The 12167-nt window shown below is 41.7% G+C and overlaps 1 protein-coding gene and 1 pseudogene across 2 annotated transcripts in view; one reads left to right on the forward strand and one right to left on the reverse strand.

Moving 5' to 3' along the window:
• The first annotated feature begins 310 nt into the window (after positions 1 to 310).
• HSD17B4 (hydroxysteroid 17-beta dehydrogenase 4) overlaps positions 311 to 12167 on the forward strand; it is a 92505-nt gene continuing 80648 nt past the window's right edge. The window contains exons 1-2 of one of the 2 annotated variants that reach the window (XM_067731519.1): positions 311 to 333; positions 5665 to 5718. Coding sequence is in view for 1 of the 2 variants with exons in the window: in XM_067731518.1 (XP_067587619.1) it covers positions 1334 to 1391; positions 5665 to 5718 (112 nt within the window). In the remaining variant the exon portion in view is untranslated. Of the gene's footprint in view, positions 334 to 1175; positions 1392 to 5664; positions 5719 to 12167 lie in introns of those variants that run through there. The other variant, XM_067731518.1, reaches the window with a different exon arrangement.
• On the reverse strand, positions 6647 to 7157 carry LOC137221596 (transcription and mRNA export factor ENY2 pseudogene; annotated as a pseudogene).

Raw genomic sequence — 12167 nt, forward strand, 5'->3', positions numbered from 1 at the left:
GTTACCAAGGCTGTTGCCCCGGAATCATATCCCTGCCCCTCCCTCGAATGGAAACCAGTTGTTCTTATCTAAGTTCAGGAGGAAGATGCAAAGAGAAAAGCAAGGACTGGTTAGAACAACTAGACCCAAGATGACAGAAGATTTGACTTCCAGTAGACCTTGATCCTCATTATATGCTTATCGTAATACCGTTAGCATGCTAAAGGGCCCATCCACCAGCACCATGACAGGTGACGATCGTCTTGACAACATCTGGAAAAGCCCATACAAGGACTGAAAAAGAGTGTTGCATCAGTTCTGTGTCCAAACCACAACGCTGTTCTCAGATAAGACGTGAGTATGCCTCCCACTCTTTCCAAATCCCTCCCTTTTACCTCGGCCCTCCTAAACATATGGTGTCTCTGTCCCAATTAGGTTGTGAAGTTGATTTGCGAACTAAATTTGTGCTTCTCCATTCTTTGGCCATTAATTAACGCTTCTGCTGTTCCAGTCTCAGCATAGGTTTCATGATTGGCTGTGCGAATCTGAGCGGAAAAAGAACCTCCCTGGGTGTCGGCGCCTGGCTAGGAATTTAGTGAGGGTCCATTGGTAACAGTTCCATTTGGGAGGTCAGCCTGGGGGCCCAGGACTGTGCGTCTTTCCAGATGGTTTCCAAGATGTCCAAGGATTACATTCTAAGAAATCCTTTTTACCCCTTGCTATATATATATATATTTTTCCCGCGGTACGCGGGCCTCTCACTGTTGCGGCCTCTCGCGTTGTGGAGCACAGGCTCCGGACGCGCAGGCTCAGCGGCCATGGTTTACGGGCCCAGCCTTTCCGCAGCATGTGGGATCTTTCCGGACCGGGGCACGAACCCGTGTCCCCTGAATCGGCAGGCGGACGCTCAACCACCGCGCCACCAGGGAAGCTCATCCCTTGCTATTTCTGAAAGCTACTTAAGAATAGGGGCTGCATCCTCGCCTAAATCCAGAAAAACTCTTGTTGAGTGAACGACAAAACGATGGATGAAAGTATGAATGAAGTTGGGGAGTCAATCATTTTACTACACAGGTCCCAGCAGCTCCCATTACTTCCGGCCGCAGAACTGGCCCTTTCAAGCCAAGCCTCTTGGGCAGGCTCTCGCCGCGACTGGAGGCATGCTGGACTACATTTCCCAGAGTGCCAAGGGATCGCTGCGCAGGCGCACTTGGAAAACTACGGCGTTTCTCTCCTCCGCAGAAACTGGCAGGTCATTGCCGTCCTGACCCAGCCTTTCCTCCTGTCCTCCTTGTCCCGCAGTCTGAACTCCAGTAGTTCTGCTAGTGTATGTGTGTCGCTGCAGGCTGGACTTATGGCCGTGCCGTTGAGGTTCGACGGGCGGGTGGTACTGGTCACCGGCGCGGGGGGAGGTGAGTACGCGAAGGCTAGAGGGCCGGCGTCCTCCAGCTCGCTCTCGTGCTGGGAGTCCCCCTTTTTTGGTCTGGAATCCGCACGCAGCCGTAGTTGCGATCTTAGCATCTGGGCTGCGGGCAGCGGTGGCGGGGCGGCTTGGGGAGCGAGCGACTGGACTCGGTGGGGTTGAGGGTGGGAGGACGGACAACGATTGTTCTCCGGGCGCCTAATCGGCTGAGGATGGAGAAGAGGGGCTGGCCAGCCTTGAGTGGGGAGCCAGAAACTCCTGGTGCAGCCCACTTCTCCACCCCCCCCAACCCTGTGGGAGCTTCTCAAGGCTTCAGGTCTTGAGTGGAGAGAGGCCGGGCTCGGTTGCGGGTTGCAAAACTAGGTAAAATTCATCCCGACGCCCGTCTGTGCGTATCGATTGCGACTCTTCCTGTTAATAGACTCCCTAGGCCTCTGTCAGGTGTTTTAAACGTGGCTGAAAAGCCGTCTGGGGGCTGGAATCACCCCCGCAGGAGTAGAAATGTCAGCCCCTTGCCTTTGAAAAGTCAGTCATCTTTCCCTCTGTCGGATGATTTTAAGTTCTTGAGAGGGCCTTCTTTAAAAAAAGGCATCTGATAAGAGTCCTCCGTTTTGGACTTTGTGTGTTTATCAAGCGGATTGCAAACTCCAATGCCTGCAGGACTCAGGCAGGCGGTGGAGGAATAAAATAAGAGTGGGGTGGGGGCAGTAGGAACTGGAGAGCAGAGGCCTTTCTGAAGTGGACCAGATCTTCCTGTATTTCAGAAGCCAAGTGGAGATTGGTTATGTGAAATAACCCTATTTTTATTTCTATTTATTTATTTGTTTATGGCTGCATCAGGTCTTTGTTGCGGTGCGCGGACCTCTCTTTGCGGTGGCTTCTCTTGTCGCAGAGCCGGGCTCTAGGCGCTTAGGCTTAGTTGCTCCACGGCATGTGGGATCTTCCCGGACCAGGGCTTGAACCCGTGTCCCCTGCATTGGCAGGTGGATTCTTAACCACTGCACCACCAGGGAAGTCCCAAAGTAACCCTATTTTTAAAGGACAAAATTTAAGACAAACCACTCATACCCACACGGATGCTTTGCAGTGAGGTTTTACACTATTTCCCACCTGTCCATGATCTCTGTAATCTCCAAGTGCAGGGACCTTGACTTTATGGGCCTTTGATTACCCACTGGTAGTGCCTTATACCTAGAATGGAGTTAATGCAGAATTAATTTGAATTATATATTGAAAGTCACAAACAGTGGAATTCTGACAGTTAATTCATACGTATTTTCATGTCTCCATTTATAAAATGGATTCGCATGCTTCCTTTCAGAAAATATCTTTAGTATTAATTGGTGACCAAATGTTTTATATCCATAGCTATATTTATTCTAGAATGATTATGTTTTGGGGAAAACATTTTGTTTACACTTTGCTTTTGATGGAAATAATTAAGTAATGCACTCATGTTTTAAACCTCTTTTGACAGTGAGTGATTCACAGTATGAAATACATTTTATACCAAGACCTGGTATACACACACACACTATATTTGAAACAAGCTCATGACATGGTACATAGTAAATGCAGTGCACTTTGAACTTTTCTATTCTTTTTCATTAAGTAAATGCAGATTACAACCCACTAAGTTGATTTTGTGAAGTATTAATGGGTTGTGACTAGACAGTTCTGAATTTAGCACCTCCTGTTCATGAACTGATTCATATTTTACAGAGCCTGGATTATGATACAATTACTAGCCATTAGATTTGAATACTGATCTGGGGCAGATATAATTTTGTGGTAAAGTTGAGACTGTCATTAGGTCTACAGTGGGCCATCATTATGAAAGAGAGATTGAGATCTAATTCCAGTCCTATCGTGAAGACTGTTGTCCTTGAGGTCTTGGGGTTCTCATTTAAGGATACATATCTGTAGAATTGAGGCACTGCTAAACATCCCAGGAGGGTGTCCGTGAATGCCTGCCAGGCCTGTGTCTGGGAATTAGTCTGACTCCAACCCATGCATGTTCTAGAGATGAATAGAAATATCTTTGCACTATTCAGGTGCTGTTGTTTAGCTTGGAATATTGAATAGTTTAATGGGAGACCTGGAAGGAGAGGTTTAGAATTGTCTAGGATTAAGGTAAACAATTTTGCCATGATGGGTGGGATAATGGGAATTCGTATTTATTAGCTGATTGTAGTAGTTGCTGGGGATGTAGTTGTGAGAGTGGTGGAGGTGGGCCGTGGAAGAAGGGAGTCTGGCCATTGTGAATTTGACATGGTTATAAAATAGCAAGCTGTAGATCTGGAGATAGTGAAGTGAGAAGTGTGTGAGTAGTTGGAGATTCTGGAGTCAGGAGAGGTTTCGGAGTCATTTGACTTCCTTTGATTGGTAAAGCTAGAAGGTGAAATAGTCCAGGAAGCTAATCTCAGAGGCTCTGTCAACTTGAAGCAGAGAAAAGTCTAACCCACTGAAGAGAGCACTGAACAAGCACTGTGAGAAAAGAATCAACTGATATTAGACAGTGCTAAAGAAGTTAAGGTCTGAAGAGAAATGGGGAAGAGAGGACAGTTGACAATGAACTTAGGTGTGGGAGAAAGTTAAGGCAGGATTTAAAAGAGGATTAAGAGAAAATAGAGGCTCTTGGCTTTAACTTTTTGTGCGTTTTGACTGTAAAGATGTGCTGGGCATTGTGGGAAATGTAAAAGAATGACATAATCTCAACCTACAAGGACCTTCTAGTTTACTTGGGGAGACAGACTAAGACACATAAAGTATTTAAATAATGTTTATGTAAGCACAGATACAAAAACGTGGGAGGACACTTAGCGAACCTGTTAATGGACGAGTGGTGTTACAGGGAAACAGGGAGGAGAATGTCACTTTTAACTTTATATACAGATTTGTGTACAGTTTGCATGGGCCTTTATGGTAAAAGTAGATTACTTACATATCTTTTCAGAGTATTGTATAGCTTGGTTTTGAGATAATTCTCTGATTAACTTAGATCAATCTGTACTAGAGACATACCCCATTTCTTTCATCTGATGATTTTCCACTTTGTTACCATTTCTTTTTTTTTTTTTTTGCGTTCTGGTTATGAGTATTTGATTTCTCTGAAAACCTCATGTTTAGAGCAAGTGCTTCAGCCTAGATCTGATAAAATATGAGGAGACTGGAGTTATTATATTGAGTGGGTTCTCTCTCATCCATTCAGAGTGGATTAAATTTTAAAATAAATTATTTGGTGATCTTTTAGTTTTGGAAAACTTTATAGTTTGGGTTCTTTTTAGAAGAGCCTGATAATTTAGCCATCTCAATATTTGTTTACTTGTTTATCAATTCAAATTAAATTTATCAATTACATTTTAAAAAACGTGTGCATGTTAAAATGATTTAAACAATACAGAAGTAAGCTTTCCACCCCTTGTTGCTAGTTACACAATTCTGTTCCCCAGAGGTAACCACTAATTGCCAGTCTCTTATATAGTCTTCCTGAGATATTCTCTGCCTATAAAATTTATATAGGCACGTATCCATTTTTGGATGTATAAATTTACACCTCATACCTTTGAGTCTGAATTAAATATTTCCTGTGTTTGGTGATTATGTAGTCAAGGTTCAGAGCAGGATATAGAAACCACTAGATATTTGAAACAGGAAAGGACTTAATTTAGGCAGTTGGGTTTTAGGCAGTTCCTCTTGGAATTCCTTGTGGAACAGTATAAAACTGGTCCATTAGTGGAGCCATTACCTCTGAGGCTACCATTGGAACTGCCACAGCCCAAATAGCCACTGGCCCCAGGGATCTAGAGAATGGAAGCTGCCATCCAGAAATTAGCGAGCTAGATCTAGAAGCTGCCACTATATCTGCTTAATACCTAGGAAGCCTCAAGAAATCAGCTTCTTAACCAACAGTAACATCCAAAAGTCACAGTAAGGTGGCTTCTGCCTCATTTCCTCCTTCCACATTTCATGCAAATGCGTTTAATGGTGGAACCCAATTCACATCTAGCATCCATCCTAGAAGCTAGGTAGAATGATAGGAAATGGTAGGTAGAATCGGTGGAAAATACAGTGTTAAGCTTTCCAACCCCTGAAAGTAGAAGTAGGTGAAGTAGAGGCTGAGAGTACCAATGAAGGCTCTACCCTTGTAATGTAATTAATTGTTCACCAGTTACTTTGCAATAGGGATTGAGTTGAGTGGACCAGAAAAATTATGCTAACATTTGCTCAACCTTCTGATTTTTTTCTTTTTTTTTCAATAGGATTGGGCCGAGCCTATGCCCTGGCTTTTGCAGAAAGAGGTGCATCAGTTGTTGGTAAGTTGATATATTTTTCTTTTCATTCAGTAGCTAGGAACTAAAATACACAGGTCACAGGTTCGAGCCCATGTTTTCACAAGCCAGAGGCCTTTGTATTCACATCAAATAATTTGTCAAGGTCAAATTTCATCACTAATATTTTCTTCTGCCAACAAAATTTTTTTCCCTGTTGTGGCTAACTTTGTAACTTACTTTTTAAAGTAAACTAGTTTCATAGAATTTGCAACTTAATAGAACTGAGAGAGATGAGCCAACATTCATTATATAAAAGGAAATTCTTGAATTTGGTATATTGTGGGCTGTAATTTTTCGATGTAGAAGACTGGTGCAAGATGAATCCTTTTAAGTGTAAATATATTGATAAGGTAAGAAATAAGTGCATTTTCATAACTAAATGTTTGGAATCGGGGAATCCAAAGTATTTTTTTTAAAATCTCTTTCATAAAAATTTTTTAAAAGGAAGCTTTTATAACAGTTAAAAATTTTTTTAATTAAAGGGGCACTTGCATGAGTTTTATTGTGGGGGGATCAGTTGGAAGATGGTGTATTGAGGAATACACCAAAAGTGGGAGGTTTTAGTAATCTCAGTGGTTTGCCTGATGTACTTGGCAGTTGGTATGGACATAGGAGTGGATTTGTGTACAGCCAAGTCTTTGTGGGGAATATCTAAATGAGTGCCGGGTAGGTACGTAGGGCAGATGTATGGCCCAATATTTATTAATATCTTTCCTGGGCTAAAATTGTTGGCCCACATTGACCTCCCAATCCCAGTTTTCCTACATCTTATCAGGGAATACAGAGAGACAAATTTCTCCCAATTTGTTTACAGAGATGTGTAATAAAATACTGAACAAGCAGCCAGGTTTTCTAAACAAAGAAGACCTAAGCAGGATATTGGATATACTTTTCTTCCTCAGCATATATCTTTTTTTTTTTCATTCATGAGATATTTATTAAAATAACACATTTAGGGAAAAAAATCAATACAATTGTATACATCATTACTGAAAACTGTATACCATCATACAAAAAAGGATTTTATTTTGGGAAATCAATTCCTAATTTATGGCAGATTTTACTTTCAGAAATAAAACCACAAAACAACACAATCTAATTCAGTCTTAAAGGCTGGCATGCTGAGCAAGGAATGTTCTTATTCTTTGTAGGAGCTCTCTCTTTACACCGTCAGGTACCAGGGCCCTGCCTTTTGGTGTGATTTCAGCCACCAAGTCATCAACAGCAACGTGTTCTAGTCCTTTTTCTTTAATTACCTTTACAGTGTGCCTTCAACTGATCCTTCCAGCCACGTTCAATTAATTTAGCTCTCAGCAACTCCTTGAGGCGTTCTCTTTCTCCAGTTTCTATCAACTTTTGGTTAGTTGCTGCTCTCTGCGCATCTTTGTTCATCTTGCTAACCACACTCTTCGGCTGTCCAGACCTAGCATATATCTTTATGGAAGGGACACAGAGACTTTGGATATTCCTTGTTTAAGGTCATAGCCATTCTCTGTTAATCCAATCTACTTCTTGGGGCAAGGACAAATTTTGATATTGTGGTATTTGGTCAGGGGGTGTATAGTTCAGGCCTTTTTTGCCAGATTTTCCCCAAAATATTTCATGTCAGGGCCTAAAGGCACATGTTGTAACTTTTTTTTTTCCTTTAAAAAAATATATTGCTATTTATTTATTAATACTTACAACTTTTTATTTATTTACATCTTTTCCACTCAGTTCCGTAAGTGCAAGTATCTCATTTTATCTTTTGTATCTCCTAAGGGACCTAGAATATTGCCTTTTGTAAAGAAGGGACTTTGTTCATTCGTTCCTTTATTGTTTGATGTAGCCCTTTTTGGGGGGGGGGGTGGGCTGGGGAGTGGTTGGTGTGTCTTTGAGATTGGTTGAATAAATTCCTGCTGTTTTTGTTGTGACTAACTTATAATCTTAGTTTATAAACTTGTTTTGTAAAACCTTTTGCAGCAATATGTGTTTATGTGGATCAGTTTTCCTGTATTTATTTATTACCTTTGAATTTGTTGAACTCAGATTGGAGTTTTTCAGTTCTAAGAAAAAGGTAAACAGGGACAGTGTATCTGTTTATTTTGTCATTGCCTCAGGGATGGTATTGCAGCAAGTGCTTGTGAAAGTCCCAAAAGGCAGAAAATTAGTGTTTTGGGAAAAATATTTGCCAAACTTGGCTGGAGAGCCAGATTTAGTTTAGTTTAGTTTATGTGAAAATGTAGAACTTTTCACTGATATTTTCTACCACTTTTTAGCCTGTGACCTAGCTGTGAACTTTCTAGGCTACCAATGGGTTTTGTTCTTCCGTAACTACCACTACCCTCTGCTTTAACTTTTTTAAAACACAGATGCCCTGAGTCCAGGTTTTATCATGTGCACTAACATTTCTCCTGCGTTAATTTTGTTCTGCTCAGCATATTTTTACCTGAGTAAGCAAAAAATAGTAAAGAGGAGTAAGCAAACCTAGGATTTATAACATCGGAGTATCTTGTTTGTGGAAAAATTACTAATCAGTTAATCCTATGACTAGCTCAGAGGCCAGTAAGAAGCAAGACCTTAAGAAATGGAGTACCTTGTTTCTCATATAAGTCAACTTTTGCTAGGTTATGCTGAGTTAACAGACAAATCTCAATGGTTTATAATAATAAAGGATAATTTCAGGACTTCCCTGGTGGTGCAGAGGTTAAGAATCCACCTGCCAATGCAGGGGTCACAGGTTTGAGCCCTGGTCTGGGAAGATCCCACATGCCGCGGAGCAACTGAGCCTGTGTGCCACAACTACTGAGCCTACGCTCTAGAGCCCATGAGTCACAACTACTGAGCCTGTGTGCCGCAACTACTGAAGCCCACGTGCCTAGAGCCCATGCTCCGCAACAAGAGAAGCCACTGCAATGAGAAGCCCATGCACCGCAACGAAGAGTAGCCCCCGCTCGCCACAACTAGAGAAAGCCCACGCACAGGAGGGAAGACCCAACACAGCCAAAAATAAAAATAAATAAATAAAATAAATTTATTAAAAAAGGGTAATTTCATACCTACCTGACCTTTCAGCTTCTGGGCAGCTGTGTCTCTGCTTTATGTGTCTTACTAATTTCAGGATCCCAGCTGAAGGAGCAACTTTCATCATGGCTGTTCTTCCGGCAGAGGGAAAATAAAAATGGATCCCCTTGGTGTCTCATAAAGCTTTTGTTTAGTAGTGGCATGTCACTTCTACTCACCTTTCATTGGCCAAAGGAAATCACCTGGCCAAGCGCAAAGTTAAGGGTATCACTTAAGATACTCTCTTCATGTAAATATGATTGCTCTGTTTTATATTCCATAATATAAAGCATTATGGGAGATTTAAATCTGGATATAAGAACTGCTAAGCCTTTGGCTGATAATTACAACAAGGGGCATTTGGTTTCGTACACATTACATCTTTCAAGAAATGTTCGCACATATCTGAAGGAAATGTTGGGAATGGAATAGGTTTGAGGTTTCCTCAGTAGGTAAGCTGTATCGAGTTCTCTGAATATTAAGTTTTGTCTTGAGGGCGTGAACACAAAGAATATCGAAGTGTTCCAGCAAGGAGAACCTCTTTTTTGGACAGTAAGAAAGGCAGAATGCTTTCTATTCTTGAACTGGAGGAGTAGCACTTTTGGGTAATTGAAACTGCAATCTTTTGAAGTAAGATTGACATGATTTCTTTTCTGTACTGCAGTTGCATAATAACTGGTAAAGATGAGTTACAAGTTCCTGTGGTCTGATGCCAGAGCCTGTGTTTTTAACGGCTGTGTGATCCTGACAGCCAGAAGGTGAACTGTAGTGGGGAAAGTGAATTGTCTTTGAAGTTAGGTCAGGCTATAAATCCTGTTTCTGCTGTCTAATTACATGACCTCTCTGAATATTAGTAGCCACCTTACCTAATAACTTCCAGGATTATGATGGGGATTAAATGACATCAAGAATTAAAACCTTTTGTAAAGGGGGTAAAAAGCCAATAATAGTGACTGTGTGCTGGGCACTGTGCTCAAGATTATGTCAAAGTGAGCTTAGGGGGCATCCCAGGCTGGAGTGAAGTTATCTAGGGGAACAGAGTGAGAGATGAGAGATCACAGGAGGTCAGGTCATGTAGGACCATTTAGTTCAGAGTAAGGACTGGCTTTTACCCTGATTGAGATGGGAAGCCATTGGAGAGTGTGGAGGAGCAACGTGACCTCATTTAAGGTTTAAATGGCTCATTCTGAGTGCTGTGTGAGGAATAGGTTCTAGGGGAGCAAGAGTGGAAGTGGAGAAGTATGTTGGGCATATTGGAGTTTATTATCCTTCTTGTCCACACTTGTAATTTTTCATTAAAAAAAAGAAGTGGAAGCAGAGAGATCTGTCAAGTTATCGCAATAATCTGCATCAGAGATGGGGGTGATTCAGACAGGTGGTAGGGATGGAGGTGGTGCAAAGAAGTTAAATTCTGGAAATATTTTGAGGGTCGGTATGGCAGGATTTGCTTATTTGCTGATGTGGGTTGAAAGGGAGAGAGAAGGATAAAGTGGTGGTTTACCGAGATAGGAAAGACTGGAGGAGGGCCGGATTCGCAGAGAGGGGACATTCCCAGTAGACTTTCAGATGGGGATAGTAGGTAGGCAGTGGGACATAGGACTCTGTAGTTGGGGGGACAGGTTGAAGCTATATAGATCTATTTTCAGTTTCTAGGTGGTATTCAAAGCCAGGAGACTGGATTAGATTACCCGGGTGGTGAGTGCAGATAAACAGGAGATGGGATCCCAGGACTGAACTCTGGAGGGGACTCAGTCTTTCATTTTCAGCTTCTTCTCCCTTTAAGGAGACCTTTGATGCCTTCTTGTTGTTGAGACAGGTTAAGTCCCTTAAATTAAAGGGACCTAATTTAAGACGTTGCTTTCTAAACTATCATAACATTTTGGAGGCCTTCAAATATTTAGATACATTTATGGCCATCCTGGAAAAGACTCTGATGAACTAGGGTGATTGTGTCTTTCTACCAAACAGTGAAAATAGTATGGCAGCTCTGTGTTTTCCACCTTTTCTTTGGCTGTCAAGAAGCTTAAGGGTAAACCTGGCACTGTCCCTAAATAGAGTAACTACCATTAGCATATGCTTTGAGTAGGCTTCTCTTTCTCTGATGTAACGTTTTCTTAATTTTTCCATTTTTTAATAGTCCTTGCACATTTTTAAGGCACCTTAAATACTTTTTGGTAGCAGTCAGGACATGAACAGAATACAGGAAGAAATCCCCATTGGGCCCACAGCTCTAAAATCAATGAAATGATTCTTAGTGCTATTGTTTGCTGTCGGAAACTTTATCAGAATAGGAGGAAAGGCATCAAGCATAGAAAACAGAAATGTCTGGAAGAACATCCAAGAGATGGTTAATAGCAGTTACCTCTGGGATAAGACAAGGATTAAAAAGACTTTTTGAATCTGCGCGGTTTGAATTTCTTGAAAGCATTAAAAAAGAAAAAGTAAATAACCTCTCCAAAAAATAAGTACACTTGTAGTACAATATTGCCCGTGTCATATATATATATATATATATTTTTTGCGGTATGCAGGCCTCTCACTGTTGTGGCCTCTCCCGTTGCGGAGCACAGGCTCCGGATGCACAGGCTCAGTGGCCATGGCTCACGGGCCCAGCCGCTCCGCGGCATGTGGGATCTTCCCGGACTGGGGCACGAACCTGTGTCCCCTGCATGGGCAGGTGGACTCTCAACCACTGCGCCACCAGGGAAGTCCCCGTGTCATCTTTTTATATGCTTCTCAGATTACTCATTGTAAAGGATGTCACAGAATCAATACATATGAAAGTTATTTTGATTTTGTAGCTTTGGAAGCACCATTTTACTTTGGAAATAAAAGTCTTTTATAGATATGTCATTGGTAGTGGATATGACTCAGCTGGTGTCAAACCCTTGGATTGAATAAATATATGAACGTGAATATGTGTAAGCACAGTTATAAAGCACTCTTCAAATACAAAGCATTATAACATTATTACTCTTGATAAGTAAGTGGCAAGTTAGAAACTGCTATATAAGCAATTTCCCTCACTAAGCTACAGCAAAAAGGACGAACTACTTATAGTAAAGTGAAGCAGTAAAGTGAGGGCAGACTTTAAGGGATCTTGAAAGTTAGGCAGTGAATAATAGGGTTCCACTGCAGATTTTGAGCAAGGGGATGACTTAGTATAAAGGCTGCCTTTGGACTATCACCCAGCAACAGTCTGCTGATTGCCTGGGAAGATTAAGATTTGAGGCAGAAGACCACTGGGAAGGCAACTGTAGTAATCTGGGCATGAAATTATAGAATAGGAAAGAAATGGCAGTAAACGATTCTTCGAAAGAACTGGAAACTCCTCAGTGCACAAACTACCTTGAGAGCTCAAAGCACCTAGCACAGTGCTGGATACAGAG

This window comes from Pseudorca crassidens, chromosome 3 (assembly GCF_039906515.1).
Source record: "Pseudorca crassidens isolate mPseCra1 chromosome 3, mPseCra1.hap1, whole genome shotgun sequence".
In the NCBI taxonomy this organism is placed as follows: Eukaryota; Metazoa; Chordata; class Mammalia; order Artiodactyla; family Delphinidae; genus Pseudorca; species Pseudorca crassidens.